Source organism: Mustela putorius, unplaced genomic scaffold, assembly GCF_011764305.1.
Source record: "Mustela putorius furo isolate JIRA1106 unplaced genomic scaffold, ASM1176430v1.1 tig00003834_pilon_pilon_pilon, whole genome shotgun sequence".
NCBI lineage: Eukaryota > Metazoa > Chordata > Mammalia > Carnivora > Mustelidae > Mustela > Mustela putorius.
The window spans coordinates 28,126,780-28,144,569 of NW_025421987.1; the positions used below are offsets into that span (position 1 = coordinate 28,126,780).

The following is a 17,790-nucleotide window of genomic DNA, read 5'->3' on the forward strand; positions in this document are numbered from 1 at the left end:
TCAGCATCCTCGGCCCGCCTCTCCTGGAGTTCAACCAATTGTAGCCGGGGGTCGGGGGTGAGGAGACGTAGCGGGGCCAGGAAGCAGGGGCCAGGCCATCTGGAGCAGCCTCCCCAGATCCCGCGTTCCGAATGCCTAGCGGCCAGAGAGAGCACAGCGGACCGCAGGGCTCGGCGGTGAGTGCGGGACTCCGGCTTGTGCGCAGGCGCCGGGCTGGGTCCCTGCCGCTCGAGGGACCCAATGCCTGGCGCCTCGCGGGCGCCTCTAGTCTGAGAAGCCCCTTTCTCCGCACGCGCCGACCCCTGAGTACCGGCCTGGTGCAGAGGAGCTGCAGACTCGGGGGTCACGGCTGGGGGTTCTGGAGCGAGAAAGGGAAAGCTTCCGTCCTCGGCGGGGGCAGAATTGGAGCCTCCGGCTGCCGTAGCTTCGGACCTGAGTTGCCCGAGCCGCTGCGGCTCCCGCAGGAGGGGGCGGGGCTGACGCGAGCATCTCCGTGCTCAGTTTTCCGGACCTGCTGCAACGCGGGCAGGTGCAGCAGCTGAAGACCTCTTCCTAACCCGGTGCGGGGCACTTTGCGACGCCTGCCGCCTCCGCCCCATTGTCCCGTCTCACTGCTGCCCCGGGGCCCAGCAGCCACTTGCCTGGCGATGCTCTCACACTTTGGACTCTTCTGGCATTATTGAGCTGACGCTTTGGGACATCAGATTCAGGTCCTATGGGGAGAGAAGCGTGTGACTTTGCAAGGTGTGGTGTGGAAACCCGCGCCTGTCACCCGTCTCCGCTTGATTAAAGGCCACTAGGGTGGTGGTAAGTGGCATTCTCAGTCAGGATTTATACAAATTTCGTGTGTAATTGTCTGTGAAATTTTCCTCTCTTTTCATTATTCACTCTAAAGGAGGATTGCTGCCAGTTTCCTAAAGATGAAGAACTACACTGCTCAGTGGCCCTTCCCCTTCCTCAGTGTGGTTATCATTTGGAACATCAGGGTGTGCTTGAAGCTGGCGGGACTCCCAGACTCTAATCATTAATTGTCTGATTCCATGCAGTGGAGGTAGCAGCACGCTCCAAGTTGTTTGGGTTCTGCTTTCCTCTGCCGGTACTTCGTCTCTTCTCTCCACAGTCTCTGGCCTGATAAAGTGCTGTTATTTGTTACTGAGAAGGGAAACGAAGGAATAGATCACTGAAGTGAGGTTGGCTGTCCCTGTTATCTCGGAATCGGATGGTCCTGAGGGGACAGTGTAAGTTACAATTCAGAGATCATTTTGGAAAGGCCTGACCCGCTGATAGAAATAACACCTCTGGCCACCTCATACTGGCGGTTCCCCTGTTTGGCAGTATACTAGAGTAGTCATTTGGAGACCTTTTTTTAAAAAACCTGTTTCTTAGGCCCTGGTCCTACAGATTCCGATTCAGTTAGTTGAGTCTGGTCTAAGCATTGGCATGGTTAAAAGCTTACAGGATGATATTAATGTGCATACGAGTTTAAAGAACACAGCCTATCAATGTGCTTTATTTTTTTCTTACAGCACTTACTACTCTGTGACTTACTTAACTGATTTCTTCTAGTCTCCTCTCCAACTGCTCCCCTCCCCCATGAAAACATGGGGTGCTGCTTTGGAAGAAGGGCAGGGGAAGGCCTGGGTGGTGAGTCAGCACTTTGGGTGTGTGAGGTGGGGATAAATGAAAGAGAAATGGAATCAGGGGAAACAAGTCCTGCAGACTTCTGCTGTGCTTCCTCTTTGTCAAGGGTTGACCTTACTTGGTGACCAGTCATTGTCATCTTCATGGATATGGCTCCAGTTCTTTCTCTGGATCCTGGCCTGTTAAGTTTCAGGGTCTTACCCAGCACCCTGTGAAATATAGGTGCTCTTTGTACTTATTGAAGTATGGTTAACATACAATATTATATCAGTTTCAGGTGCTCACCATAGTGGTTTGACATTTATATACATTATGAAACGATCACCACAAGCAATGTAGTTATTGTCTGTCATCATATGGAATTATTACCATATTATTCACTGTGTTCTCTATATTACATTTGCATCCCCATGACTTATTTATTTGGTAACTGGAAGTTTGTACCTCTTAATCCTCCTCATCTATTTTGCACCCCACCACGTCCCTCCCCTCTGGCAACCATTGTTTTTTTCTCTGTGTTTATGAGTTATACAGCTGCAATTTGGAAAGTTTGATATATACATTTTTTAGAGGGGAGGGGGCAGACGGAGAGAGAGAGAGAGAGAGAGAGAGAAAGGAAGAATCTCGATCTCAACCCTGAGATCATGACCTGAGCTGAAATCAAGAGTTGGATGTTTAACTCACTGAATCACGCAGGTGCCCCTGACCTAGAAATATTTAAGTTCGAGTATATTCCATGTAGATCTGTGATTTGTCTTCTGTGTAGGGGGTCCACGTATTTTGAAGTAAAATTCTATATACTTTGTCTGACAAGTACAATTATATTTATGTGGGTAGCAGTTCAGGGTATATAGAATGGGGACTGTCCCAGAAACTGGATGTGTAGTTATCCTATAATAACTTATCTTTGTGAAATGGTTGTCTAATTCCCTAGGGGACGGGTTTGCTGCCTAATTTTCTTTTTAGTACTGAACTATCTCATTGATGTTACTGACAGTTTTAATTCCAAGTGATGTAAACAGTCACTCTGTAATTCTCTTATGAGATGGGGTAGGAAGTCACATACGTAGTGGCAGTCTAGGGTTTTTGTGACAGGCCATTAAGAAGTTAGATTGGCTGGAAGTAGTCTTAATCACCTTTGGCAGAAGAGACCCAATAGACCATGCATTTTACTTTTTGCTTGTCCTTCAAACATAAATATGAGGCATGACTAAGTGATGGACTGATACATTAGGAGGATTTGAAAACAAGACCACTCAAATTTAAATTCCTCCTGAATTAATCATAACTTTTGGATCTGTCTAGATACCTCTTACTTTCTATAGTGGTAGGATGGGTTGTTGAAGTACATAATTATTCCAGTCTAAGAAAAGTAACATATGGAGGTTTTATCTTTGATTTATATTTTTTCAGTTATTTTGCTAATTATAAAATTTGACCTTCAGCTCAGATCTGGGAGTAACTTGCCATGTTTAAGTTTATATATCTATCTATATCTATCTATCTATATTTATCTATAAATAGCCAGTTACTATTTTTTATTAGTAGTAAAGGAAATGTTTCTCCTACTTTGTTATACTGAAATCTCTGTGCATCGCGGGATAAAACTGTACTCTTGATTTCAAATGTTTTCCTTAATTTTGGTATCTTTAACCTGGATATCATGTGTGTAATCTTGTTGCAGCAGGAAGAATGGTATAAAAGTGAGGAAACATCAACCGGTGCTTTGAATGTGGCAAGAAAAGAATCAGCGCTGTCATGATTGTTTGAATTCAGGACTTTACACTGAAAGGAAAGTTAGATGTAAGCTCTAATCTCTTCTTGGGAACTGGAAATTTTTTTTAAAAAGGTAAATAACATTCAGTAATAAATTTTTATTTTTGGCTGGTCTAGGAAACTTTTCCTTAGAGTCATTCTGTCTAGCACTTTTGTTTTTATTCAATGTTAAGGCAGTTTGAGATACTGAATGATATTGTCCTGCTGTCTTTTTAGATAACTTTCTTGATGTAATGCGTAGGTTTTTTATTTGTAGGAAAACAGTAGAGAACGATTAGAGATTTCTTCTTTCACTTTGAAATTTTTCATTTTATTATTTATTTATTTTGTAATAGATTTTCTTTATTTATTTAACAGAGAGAGGGATCACAAGTAGGCAGAGAGGCAGGCAGAGAAAGAGGGAAGCAGGCTCCCCACTGAGCAGAGAGCCTGATGTGGGGCTCGATCCCAGGACCCTGAGATCATGACCTGAGCCGAAGGCAGATGCTTAATACACTGAGCCACCCAGGTGCCCCGAAATTTTTCATTTTAAATTCAGTTGTTTTTCTGTATTTGGTTTAATGCTGTATTTCTTCTTATGGCTTGTTGTTAATTATTACTTTTAGAAACCTGCTTTTTTTTCTATTTGTACTATTTTTACTTCTATTTCCTGGTGAAAACTTAGGACACAAAGATAAAGATAAAGGAGAAAAAAAACTGTGCAGAGGTAACAACTATGAACATTTTCATATATGTCTTTTCAGAGAGAGGTCTACGTGTCCCTTAGACCACATCTACTTAGATATACAGATGGGTCTAGAAGTCAGGTCTTGCATGCCCCTCCAGTAACAACTTTCAGTAGAAGTCCTTGGCCATGAGGGGTTTCTTGCACATTTGCTTTGCTACTTATGTCCCTGTGGTCCCCGTAGTTCTGGAGTCTGCTGCCCTTGCCATCCTTCTGCACCCCTGACCGCAGCTGCACTGCTGCCTCCTGGCTCTGAATAACACTAACCTTCTCAAAGCTGCTGGTTTTTCTGTAGTACACAGACAGTGCTTACTGTGGTGCTGCTGAATCTCCGTGGAGTATTGTCTTTGGTCTTCTCCCTCTCTGGGCATGAGGGAAGCCTATGATATTTATGGCCAACTCCTGTTCTTCTACAGAAGAGCAGTTGGGCCCTGATGACAGAGTCATTTCTTCTGGTTCATAGTTATTTCTTTCTAGGATTTATAGGCACTTTGGGGTGAGTGGGTGCTTGGGTGTTAGGGGTGGGGTTTAGGGGTCATCAAATGGGGTCTTGCACAGTGCTTGGTATCCCTGTATAGGGAGCCTGCAGAGGGATAAATATTCGTAATTTAGGAGAGGAAATACCTTTTGTCTGATATAAGTGTAAGCTTTTCCGTGGGAGTTTCTGGCACTTAGTACAGTGTGTGCTGCAGAGTAGGCTTCCATAATTTTTTGTTCTGTGGATTGTTGCATCAATATATATCATGTAACGGGGAGGTACTGTCAGTGAATCCAAGAAATATGATACATTGTTTTTACTAAGTTGCTTTTTCTCTGATGCATGGTTTCTGTGTTTTTTTTTCTTTTGTTGTTTTGTTTTTAAGATTTTATCTATTTGACAGAGAGAAAGAGACAGACAGAGAGCACAAATAGGGGGAGCAACAGAGGGAGAAGGAGAAGCAGGCTCACCACTGAGCAGGAATCCCCAACACAAGGTTCAGTCCCAGGACCCTGGGATCAAGATCTGAGCTGAAGGCAGTCACTTAACTGACTGAGCCACCCAGTTGTCCCTTTTTTGTTTGTTTGTTTTTATAAGATTTTATTTATCTGAGAGAGAGAGCTCGCTGGGGGAAGGGGCAGAGGGAGAGGAAGAGGGTCAAGCGGACTCCATGTTCATCACAGAGCCCTGCTCTGGGGCTCAATCTCACAATCCCGAGATCACCACCTGAGCTGAAGCCAAGAGTTGAAGCTTAACCAACTGAGCCACCCAGTTGCCCTGGTTTCTGGTTTTTTTTTTTTTTTTTTTAAATTTTAAATTTTAAATTTTTTAGATATTTATTTATTTGAGAGAGAGAGAGAGAAGATAGAGACAGAGAGCTGTGGAGGGGGGAACAGAGGGAGAGGGAGAAGCAGATTCTACCCTAAGGGTGGAGTCTGATGTGGGACTCGATCTCATGACCCTGAGATCACGACCTGAACTGAAATCATGAGTCGGACGCTCAATGGACTGAGCCACCCAGGTGCCCCTCTGTTTTTTTTTTTTTTTTTTTTTAAATCATGATTGGTATAGTCTAGTTGGAGGAACAGGAAGTACATACAAATACAGAGGAGTGAAAATGCTGAGATGTGAAGTGAGAAGAAAGTGCTGTGGGACTTCTGAGGATGGAGATCAAGTTAGAATAGCTCAGTTCTATCTCCTTTATGAGGCAGAGATGAGGAGGAGTTGTGGTCCTTGTGGCATGGGAATGGACTGGCCAGGTGGAGTGAAAGAGAGAGGGAGTAGGGCGGCTTGCCAGGTCCAGTACAACGTTGCGATGCAGTTGAGGTAGTCAGAGATCCTCTGTGCCATAGTTATGCACCCTTTCACCATGACTTCTCCACCTTGCCCTCTATGGAGAGCCTAGCTAGAAACAAAATACTAGTATTTTTTTCTGTTTATACCAAAATAAAAACTGGGGAGAGCATTTTGAATTCATTATGCGAGAACAGGTAGGAGTGGCAGGCTCTGAAGTCCTCTGCCTCTAGCAGTTATGATGAGGGAGCTGGGTCTCCTCTTAATTGTCAGGCTTAGCTTTTCTTTCCTCTATCTTCAGGGTTAGTGTCTTCCCTCCTGGGCCCTGTTAATCTGCTGAGGGAACATCCTCCCTCAGGAGCTGGACATCTGAAGGGTATTTCACGTCTTCTGCTGTGCAGGGGGACAGCACTCCTTGTTTTCTAGAGGGGGTGGGGATAGTTTGCACAGTCTCACAGAACTCCTCATAAAATCAGCAGGTTTCCTTTTAATGCTCGTCAAATATGATCACTTTAGGGGTGTTATGTAACTTGAGCTATAAGGGAAGGGGAATGATTTTATCTACTTAGACCTCTAGAAATTTAACAGTGACTTTAATTTTCTAATCCCTAAAGGTTTGAAGACATTCTTCTTTGCCTTCTTCAAAGTTAAAACCTAAAATTTGCAGGACAAATATCACTGTATTTGTATGGAACTCTGGGATTGGGTTTGAGCAAATTGAATGCGCAACAGATCTTACTGTGCTGTGGCTCTTTGCTTTCCCCTCATGACTTTGGGCCTTTGAGAGGGTTCAGGAAGAGGAAGTGTGGCACCTTTCCTCTTACCACACACTTGGCTGTTGGAGTTGGTGATCTGTATTCTCATCTTCCCTGTTTGAAGGACTCCTCTGAAGAAAAGTGTGCTTCTTAAGTCAACCCTAGCCTCTCCTCCATACAAAGAGCTCTTAATGATACTAGCGGAAAACAAATTCAACTAAAAGCTCGTCTGCAGATCAGAAGAACGAAGACATGGAGTTTTGAGGAGTGAAGGTAGCATGGCGTCGGCCATGGGTGATCAAGACACAGACAGACAATGTGGCTCAATTTCTTCAAACTACGGCTTTTCTGCTGTCTGCTTGCTGTGCTGATGGTGGTGGTGCTGGTCGTCAATGTTACTCAGGTAGAGGTGAGTACTTTTTATGAGTACTTCATAAGCTCCTTTATAAGTAAAAGAACCAAATCTAAGGATTTGGGGCTAACTAGCCTAGGAAATGCTGGTCATCAGAAAACTTATCCTGGTCATAGCTCTTGTTTTCATTTATTCAGTAAGTGTTGGAGTACCTTCAGTGGTTATATACTGTGCTGGTCACAGAGGGTACAGTGGTGAAGTTGACAGATATGATTTCTTTGCTTATAGAGCTCATATTCTAAATGTGCATAGGAGAAAATAATAATCATAGTCGTATAGTAATAATAAGTGATTATTAGGAATTGTGAAGAATACAGTCAAGAAAGGAAAGCAGACTACTCTATAGTTGTTAGGGGGTTGAAAGAGGGTTTTTTCAAGGAGGGGACCTTTTATTTTATTTATTTATTTATAAAATTTATCTACTTGACAGAGATCACAAGTAGGCAGAGAGGCTGGAGAAAGCAGGCTCCCTGCTGAGCAGAGAGCCCGATGCGGGGTTCATCCCCAGGACCCTGGGCTCATGACCTGAGCCAAAGGCAGAGGCTCTAACTCACTGAACCACCATGGTGCCCCAAGGAGGAGACCTTTTAGCTGACTGCTGGCCAAAAACTGAAGGAAAACTCAGAGGAGGGAGTTGATGAATCTGTCCTAGAGACTACAGAATGGACACAAGGGCAGGACTGTGTCCTACTGACCCCTTCCAGTGCCTGGCACTAGGAATGAACTTAGTATGCCCCTCTCCCCCGCTTTGCCACTCATAAGTCACTGAAATTTATGGAGTGATTCTAGATAAAATGATGCTGCTCTTTTACTTTTTTTGGCCTGTGAAGCTTCTCAGGTTGCATGTCCATCTTAATTACAGTGTTTCTCTGCTTATTGGCTTTTGCTATAGGTGGAATGTCTGTGCCCCCAAGCATTCTGGCTCTCTGAGAGCTCTGATTACTGTTGTCTTTCATGCTTTCAGGTTTTTCCTTCAGCCTCCATAGTTTTCCTCATGCACTTTGGCCCTCCAGTACTCTGCTGAGTACCCGAGAGGGACCCTCTGCAGATCCCCTGAGTTCTCTCTGCATCTCTCCTCCTGCCACTTTGTCTTTTGGATTCACTTTGGTCTTTTAAGACTTGGCCACATCCCTTCAACTTGAGTAGTTGACCAGGCTCTACCCAGGATCCCCTCCCGATGCTGCAGCCTGGAAATGCTTTCAAGGCTGTAAGCAAAGAATCACCCATGTTTTCCATCTTTCAGGCATCATTGTCCTTTGTTGTCTAATGTTCAGGGTCTGGAAAATCATTGCTGCTTATATATACATATATATATATATATTTATTTTTTAAAGTTGTTTCAGATGGAAGGGTAAATCTCACTGTTTCATTATCTTGGCTAGAAGTGGAAGTCTGAGGGCTTTGAATTTGAGGGTAAAGTGATCATTGAGAAGCTGCAGAGGAGAAGGATTAATGGACCAAGGAGAGGAGATAATGTGATCTAGAGCACAAATGGAGCATAAAACTTTATGTAGGTTGAGAGACATCATATATTGTGGGTGTTCTTGTTATCATTTTAATATTGATTACGTAGAAGTTGCTGTGCTCCTTCCTCTGACCTACAAAGGAAAAATATCATGATGGTTGGCAACGTAGATGCATTTGCTGCTGGAGGGAAGGATCTTGAAGCAGTTCTTGCCTGTAGAGGAGGTGGAGTTTGGAAGGCAGGGTACTCGTTGGAGGCTTGTGTGCAGGGGCTAGGAAGAACAGAGTTGGGAGATGGAGCTGAGCCTGCAGGATGATAGACGGGCAGTAACTTTCAAGACCAGGGGTGTGCATCGCACTCTTCTTCATTGGTTTTGTGAGTGTGTGTGTGTGTATGTATGTGTATGTATGTGTGTGTTACCACATTAAATAGTGTGGGTATACAAATAGAAAAAAGAAACTTGTGTGGGTCTAGGTTGAGTGAGGAGGCAGGAAAAGGGAGAAAGAGAGACTTGAGAGGGTAGGCCAGAGTCCCACATCATTGATGTTATTGCAGGAAGGATTGTGAGAAAATTCCCCTAGTACTCCTGCTTTAGTTCTTGAGAACTTGCGAGCTGAAAGCCAACTAAGAGCTCTAATTATCTGCACCAAGACTTTCTCAGCAATAAGGGAGAAGGGAGATAGAGGGCAGTGATAAACAATTAAGACAATTCTGACATTGACAATAACAAATAGTTCTTTTGATAGAGTGCAGTAAAACATTTTCCCTGTCTAAAGAGGTCATCTTGTCCAAGTTGAGAATATTGCCATGACTTTTGAACTGTTCAATTTATTACTGTGATGAAAATTGGTAAAGAAGATTAGGGTAGGGGATGGAGAGCAGGAAATGCTCTGAAGCTTGGCAGTCTGCCATCCCTTAATCTCCTTTCCATCTTATGCTTCTGATCCTAATGATGCTTTTCTTGTGATTAGAGTATCCAATCATTTCCTGAAAGGTACAGACTCAGTTTTTTTTTTTTTTAAAGATTTTATTTATTTATTTGACAGAGAGAAATCACAAGTAGATGGAGAGGGAGGCAGAGAGAGAGAGAGGGAAGCAGGCTCCCTGCTGAGCAGAGAGCCCGATGCGGGACCCGATCCCAGGACCCTGAGATCATGACCTGAGCCGAAGGCAGCGGCTTAAACCACTGAGCCACCCAGGCACCCCCAGACTCAGTTTTAATTAAAAATATCACATAATATGAGAAGGAGGTGTATGTAGCAGTATCCAGCAAAAGTTGTAGAAGGGATCATTAGTATCTCTCTGAGAAGCTCTCATTGAGCACGTCCTGTTTTTTCCCCACTTATTCACTGATATTTTAAATATATATATTTTTCTGATTGTAAAGATAGTACCAGTCTGTTAGGGATTTGGCTACAAGTAAAGAAAGCTGATTCTGGCTGACTTTAATATTATTAAATGAGTAATATTAATAAATATTAATAAATATTACTCATTTATAGTAGAGTCAGGAGGTAGTTGGGCACAGCTGAGGCTCTGTTTTTCTGTAAGTCTCTGGAGTCTCTGTAAGTTCTTTGTAAGTCTCTTAGCTCTACCCTCCTTCCTTTGTGTTAGCTTTTATGCATGGCATCCTCTTTCATGGTTGGATTTTAGGATGCTGTCATAGCAATAGGTGCTTGTGTCCTTGTTCGTCAGCTTAAGAGATAGTTTGTTCTCTCATAACTCTCTGAAGAGATTACTTGCATTTTTCCATTTGCAGCTAAAATTCAGATAGCTGTTACTAGAACACTGGCATGGTCTGGGTTTGACTGCATGCATCCACCAGAAACTTGCAGCAACCTCTCCGGGATTTTCATAGGCCAGGATTGGCTTTAACCCACTGAGCCATCCATGCACCCTGAGACTATGTTATATTAATTTCAAATGAACAATACAGTGATTCATCAATTTTATATATTATTCATTGCTCATCCCAATATATGTACTCTTAATCCCCTTCACCTATTTTATCCATCCCCCTACCAGCTTCCTTCTGGCTATCACCAGTTTGTCCTTTATATTTAAAAGTCTGTTTTTTTCATTTGTCTTTTTCTTTCTTTCTTTGTTTTTTTCTTGTATATCACATATGAGTGAAATCATATGGTATTATGTCTTTGTCTAACTTCACTTAGCATTATACTCTCTAGGTCCATACATGTTGTTGCAAATGGCAAGATTATGGCTGAGTGATATTCCATTGTATGTATATATACACCACATCTTCTTTGTCCATTCTTCTGTGGATGGACACTTGGACTGCTTCCATATCTTGGCTATTGTAAATAATGCTGCAGTAAATAGAGGGGGACATATATCTTTTTGAATTAGTGTTTTTATTTTCTTTAGGTAAGTATCCATTATGTAGTTACTAGATCATTTGGTAATTCTATTTTTAAATTTTTAAAAAAATATCCTATTTTATTTATTTGTCAAAGAGAGAGAGAGAGCACAAGCAAGCAGAGCGGCAGGCAGAGGGAGAAGCAGGCTCCCTGCTGAGCAGGGAGCGGGATGCGGAACTTGATCCCAGAACCCTGGGATCATGATCTGAGCTGAAGGCAGGCGCTTAACTGACCGAGCCACCCAGGCATCCAGTACTTCTGTTTTTAACTTTTTGAGGAAACCTCCGTACTGTTTTCCACAGTGGCTGCACAAGTTTGCATTCCTACTAACAGTGCATGAGGTTCCTTCTTCTCCACATCTTTGCCTTCTGTTGTTGTTTCTTACGTTGTTGATTTTAGCCATTCTAACAGGTTTGAGGAGATAACTCATTGTGGTTTTGATTTGCATTTCCCTGATGACAAGAGATGTTGAGCATCTTTTCACGTGTCTCCTGGCCAGCAGGATGTCTTTGGAAAATGTCTGTTCATGTCTTCTGGCCATTTTAAATTGGATTGTTTGCTTTTATTTTATTATTATTATTATTTTTGGTGTTGAGTTATATAAGTTCTTTATGTATTTTGGATAGTAATTCTTTATGGATATGTCATTTGCAAATATCTTCTCCCATTGCGTAGGTTGTCTTTTTGTTTTATTGATTATTTCCTTTGCTATGAAGAATTGTTTTATTTTAACGTAGTCCTAATAATTTATCATTGCTTTTTTTTCCCTTGCCTGAGGAAATATATCTAGAAGAATGCTGCTATGGCCAGTGTCAGAGAAATTACTGTCTGTGCTCTCTTCTAGGATTTTTTTTTTTTTTTAAAGATTTTATTAATTTATTTGACAGAGAGAAAGATCACAAGTAGGCGGAGAGTCAGGCAGAGAGAGAGAGAGAGAAGCAGGCTCCCGCTGAGCAAAGAGCCCGATGCGGGGCTCGATCCCAGGACCCTGAGATCATGACCTGAGCCGAAGGCAGCGGCTTAATCCACTGAGCCACCCAGGCGCCCCTCTCTTCTAGGATTTTTTATGGTTTCAGGTTTCCTATTTAGGTCTTTAATCCATTTTGAGTTTGTTTTTCTGTATGGTGTAAGAACATGATCCATTTTAATTCTTTTACATGTAACTGTCCAGTTTTCCCAATACCATTTGTTAAATAGACTGTCTTTTTCCCATTGCGCATTCTTGGCTTTTTTGTCAAAGATTAATTGACCAAATGATCGTGAGTTTATTTCTGGGCTCTTTATTCTGTTCTGTTGATCTATGTGTCTGTTTTTGTGCTAGTACCATACTGTTCTCCTTACTACAGTTTGTAGTATATCTTGAAATCTGGGATTCTGATAGCTCCAGTTTTTTTTTTTTTTTTTTTTTTTTTGACGGAGAAGGGAAAGAGAATGAGCGGGTCAGGTTGGGTGCAGAGAGAGGGAGAGAAGCAAATTCCCCACTGAGCAGGGAGCTCGATGTCACGGGGCTCCATCCCAGGACCCTAGGGTCATGACCTGAGACAAAGGCAGATGCCTAACTGACTAAGTCACTCAGGTGTCCCGTGATACCTCTAGTCTTGTTCTTTTTCAAGACTGCTTTGGCTATTTGGAATCTTTTATGCTTCCATACAATTTTAGGATTATTTGTTATAGTTTTGTCAAAAATGCTATTGGTATTTCATAAGGATTACAGTAAATTTGTGGATTGCTTTGGGTAGTATGGACATTTTAACAGTATTAGTTCTCCCAGTCCATGAGCATGGAATATCTTTCCATGTGTTTATGTCATCTTTAATTTTTTTTATCGTGTTTTGTAGTTTTCAAATTACAGGTCTTTCACCTCCTTGGATAAGTTTATTCCTAAATATTTTATTGTTTTTGGTGCAATTGTAAATGGGATTGTTTTCTTAATTTCCCTTTTTTTGCTGCTTTATTGTTAGTATATAGACATCCAAAGGATTTCTGTATATTGATTTTGTATCCTGAAATTGGTTGATCTTGAATAGCTGGGATGGCTACCCAAGGAACAAGAGTAAGAGTAGGAAAGGAAGAGAGGAAAAGGGTAGGAAGGAGAAGGGGGTATGTCAGGAGCATGCATGGTTTGGTCCTTAATGGTTTGTTATATCCTTACAACAACTGAAAAAGAAAAGGAGGATGGAATGTTTCCTTTTAAAAAATTTTTTTTAAAGATGTTATTTATTTATTTGACAGAGAGAGAGAGAGTGAGAAAGAGACAGCGAGAGAGGGAACACAAGCAGGGGAAGTGGGAGAGGGAGAAACAGGCTTCCAGCCAAGCAGGGATCCAGATGCAGGGCTCCATCCCAGGAGGCTGGGATCATGACATGAGCTGAAGGCAGACACCCAACGACTGAGCCGCCCAAGCGCCCTGGATGTAGTATTTCCCAATAGGCAATCAGTAGATAAGGGAAAATTTTCTTTTCTTTCTTTTTATTGAGATAGATGACATATAACATGTAGGTTTAAGGTATGCAGTGTGTTGATAGGCTATTTATATATTGCAATATGATTATCACCATAGGATTTTATAATATCAGATCTTATAACATAGTCTTTAATCTATTTTGAGTGGTATAAGAAAGGGTCTAGTCATTTGTCTGCTCATTGTCCAGTTTTTCCAACACCATTTATTGAAGAGACTATGCTTTTGAGTACTATGCCATTGAGTATTTGTGTCTCCCTTATCAAATATTAGTTGATTCTAGGGGTGCCTGGCTGGCTTACTTGTTCTTGATCTTGGGGTCATGAGTTTCAGCCCCACATTGGGCATAGTAATTGCTTAAAAAAATTAGGTGATTGTGTATGTGGGGCTTTATTTTGGGGTCTTAATTCTATTCTGTATTTGTGCCAGTACTGTACTGTTTTGATTACTATAATTTTGTAGTGTAGTTTGAAAACAAGAAGTATGATACCTTTAGTTTTGTTCTTGTTTCTTAGGATTGCTCTGGTTATTCTGGGTCTTTTACAAATTTTGTTTTCCCTGTTTTTTTTTTTTTTTTTAATTAAAAATGTCACTGGAATTTTGATAGGGATTACTTTATAAATGTCTGTTAGGTCCATTTGATATAATGCATGTATGGTCCAAATCCAGTAGTTCCTTGTTGATTTTCTGTCTGGATGATCTGTCCATTGCTGACAGTGGAGTATTGAAGTCCCCTACTATTCTTTTATTGTTGTCTATTTCTCCCTTCAGTTCTGTTAGTATTTAATATATATGTTAATATATTTAGGTGTTCTGTTGTTGGGTTGGTATATATTTATGATTGTTACATCCTCTTGATGAATTGACCTCTTTATCATTCTATAATGACCTTTTTTGTCACTTGTTACTGTTCTTGGCTTAAAGTTTATTTTGTTTCATATAAACATAACCAACCTCTCTTTCTTTTGGTTTTTACTTGTTTGGGATATCTTTTGTCATCTCTTTGCTTTCAGCCTGTGTGTGTCCTTAAATCTGAAGTTACCTTTAGTCCACCTATTTTTTTTTTGGGGGGGGTCCTTTAAAAAAAAATCCATTCAGCTATTATTTGCCTTTTTCTTGGTGAATTCAATCCACTTATATTTAGAGTTATTTGTTGATATATAAGGACTTAGTAATGCCATCTTATTAATTGCTTTCTGATTGTTTTATATTTTCATAGTTTCTTTTTCCCTCCGTTTATGCCTTTTATAAAGTGGTGTTTTTCTGTAGTGGTATGCTCTGTTTTTCCTTTCTTTCTCTTTTGAATCTGTTCTGTTTTTGCATTGTGGTTACCATGGGATTTATATAAAATATCTTATAGATAAAGCTGTCCCTTTTAACCCTATAACAACTTAACTTCAGTAGCATACAAAGCTCTATCTACCCTTTTACTGATGTGGGACTTGATCCCAGGGTCCTGGGATCATGACCTGAGATGCAGATGCTCAATGAAGGCAGATGCCCAACTGACTGAGCCACTCAGGCATCCCTACAATTACAGTTTTCTAAATCTAACTGTATGTTTCTCTTTACTGTTCTGTAGAATACTTTCATATATTCTCATGTCACCAATTAGTTTCTTCATTCATTCAGTTTGAAGAACTCTTTTCAGCATTTTTGCAAGGCAGATCTAGTGGTGATACACGTTCTCAGCTTTTGTTTGTCTGAGACAGTCTTCATTTCTCCTTCATATTTGAAGCTAAATTTGCCAGACTCAGTGTTTTTGGTCGACACTTTCTTTTAACACTGAATATGTCATTTCACTTTTCCTGGCACCGAGTTCTGCTGAAAAACTTGCTGATAGCCAAATGTGTGTTCCTTTCAGATTACAGTCTTTTTTCTGGCTGCTTTTAGGATTCTCTGTGTTTGTTTTTGACAATGTTATTATATTTTGTCTTGAAGAAGGTTTTTCTGCATTGAGATAATTGGGTGATCTATTAGCTTTGTGAACTTGGTCATCCAGCTGTATCCCCAGGTTTGGAAAGTTGACAGCTTTTATCTTTTTATTTTTTAATATTTATTTTTTTATTTTTTGGGAAGATTTTATTTATTTATTTGACAGACGGAGATCACAAGTAGGTAGAGAGGCAGGCAGAGGAGGAAGCAGGCTCCCTGCTGAACGGAGAGCCCAATGTGGGGCTCCATCCCAGGTCCCCAGGATCATGAACTGAGCGAAGGCAGAGGCTTTGACCCACTGAACCACCCAGGCGCTCCCTGTCTTGTCTTTTTAAATAAACTTTCTGGCTCTCTGTTCTTTCTCAAATCCTGATTATTCTAATAGTTGTACATTTAATGTTATCCTGTAGATCATATAGGCATTCTGTGTTCTTTTTCATTCTCTTTTTCTTGTTCATTTCTGATCAGGTTATTTCAGAGTTTTTGTTTTCCAGCTCACTTATTATGTCTTCCATTTGATCTCCTCTACATAGAGATGCTCTCTATGGCATTTTTCATTGCATTCATTGCATTTCTGTTTACCTCTTTTTTATGATTTCTCTCTGTAGATTTCTCATTTTGCTGATGTACTTGGTTGAATTGTTGAGTTTCCTTAACCAGCTATTTTGAATTCTTTATCAGGTAGCTTGTTAAATTCTGTGCCTTTGAGTTAGGTTATTGGAAGATTATTGTTATCTTTTGGTGATGATGTGTTTCCTGGATTTTTCATGTTCTTTTAGGTTTGCATTGCTCTTTTGGAGGCAGATACTACCTCAAATCTTTGCTAGTTACCTTCAAATGGGGTAGACTGTTCGTCCTGTAGTATCTGGGGTTTACTTCTCCTTATGTGGCTATGTCTTCACCACATTTTCGCTTCTTCATGTGACACAATTCTTAAGCTCTTATCTCTTCTCTGAGTCTTATAAACCACCAGGCTAGCTGTTGTTAACTTCTTTTGTTTTCTAGAAAGTGGCACTATAACTCAAGTTTCTGGTTTCTTCTTTGCTGATAGATATTAGTCTGTTTTTCTGATAGCACTCATTTATCAGACTTACACTTGCCACCTTACCTGGGAAGTGTATGCCAGGAGCTGTTGCAGAGTCAGAGAAGGTGTGAGTTTAGTACTCAGGGTGTTGGGCTGCTCGTGGGCTCGGTGGGGAGATTGTCAGGTGAGGTTCTCCCATAGGCTTATGGACCACCTTCCTGCTAAAGTTTTGAGCACAGTCAGCAGGAACTGCATCCCTTCAATGCCCTTTGATATTCTCATTTGCCTTTTTCCTGATCTTCTCCCTCCCACCAGTCATGGAGGTCCAGCCTCAGTACTCTGGGTGCTGCCAGAGAGTAATGGGTTTCCCCACTGGCATCTCACTCAACAGGGATGGCTGGGCATTAACTCCCACTCTCCTTTTCCTGCTTGGGAGAGGGTGCTGTGAGAGTTCATCTGCACTGTGTTGTGTTGGGGAGGGATTGCACCAGCAGAGTTTCTGATTACCACTCCATGACACCACCAGGAGCATGCTGGAATCTCCTGCTCTAGGGAAAGCTGGATTTCCATCCATTCTTTTTTATTCATTGGGATCTGAAGATTTTTCCTGACTGTGGCCATAAGGGGTTGGGGTAGGTTCACTGGCTCTTCTGCAGCCTATGCTGAGTCTGTCTGCCTATTACCGGATGCACATGTGGGTGAGGCGCCTCAGTCCCTTGGCATCTGGTGCTGTTCCCCACAACTCCCACAAAGGCCCCTTTGTTTGTGGACAGATGCCTGTTGAGTTGTTGAAAGGGGAACAGAAAAGGAATGTCTTAGGCTGTTACATGCTGATGTCAATTCTGGTAAGACAAAATTTTCAGTCATTTTTGTTCCCTCTATTACTTTTTTTTTTTTTAAGGATTTTATTTATTTGAGAGAGAGAGAGAGAGCGTGCGCACGACCAGGGTGGGGGCAGAGGGAGAAGCAGACTCCCTGCTAAGCAGGGAGCCCCATGCGGGGGATATTTCCTGGGATTCCAGGATCATGACCTGAGCCGAAGGCAGATGCTTAATCAACTGAGCCATGCAGGCACCCCAAAAGACTATTTTAAAAAAGATCTTTTGTTTTTAAGTGATCTCTACACCTGACATGGGGCTCAAACTCACAACCCTGATATCAAGAGTTGCATGCTCTATACCAGCTGAACCAGCCAGATGCCCCAAAGAATTTTTTAGAAAAGTTTTACGTTTAAAGTGAAATTTTGGGGTACATGACTGGCTCAGTGGGTTAAAGCCTCTGCCTTTGGCTCAGGTCAAGATCCCAGGGTCCTGGGATCGAGCCCTGCGTTGGGCTCTCTGCTTGGTGGGGAGCCTGCTTCCCCCTTCTCTCTGCCTGCCTCTCTACCTACTTGTGATCTCTCTCTGTCAAATAAATAAATAATCTTTAAAAAAAAAAAAAAGTGCTCC

At 41.6% G+C, this 17,790-nt stretch overlaps 1 protein-coding gene across 8 annotated transcripts in view; it reads left to right on the plus strand.

The window, feature by feature from the left end:
• The window catches only part of NXPE3 (neurexophilin and PC-esterase domain family member 3), a 46,399-nt gene continuing 28,609 nt past the window's right edge, over positions 1–17,790 (plus strand). Inside the window, exons 1-4 of one of the 8 annotated variants that reach the window (XM_045088278.1) lie at positions 1–807; positions 896–1,051; positions 3,326–3,490; positions 6,527–7,076. In XM_045088278.1, coding sequence (XP_044944213.1) covers positions 6,984–7,076 — 93 coding nt within the window. In that variant the 5' untranslated portion in view covers positions 1–807; positions 896–1,051; positions 3,326–3,490; positions 6,527–6,983. Of the gene's footprint in view, positions 808–895; positions 1,052–1,120; positions 1,239–3,325; positions 3,491–3,864; positions 3,926–6,526; positions 7,077–17,790 lie in introns of those variants that run through there. The other 7 variants (XM_004771982.3, XM_045088280.1, XM_004771981.3 and 4 more) reach the window with 7 other exon arrangements.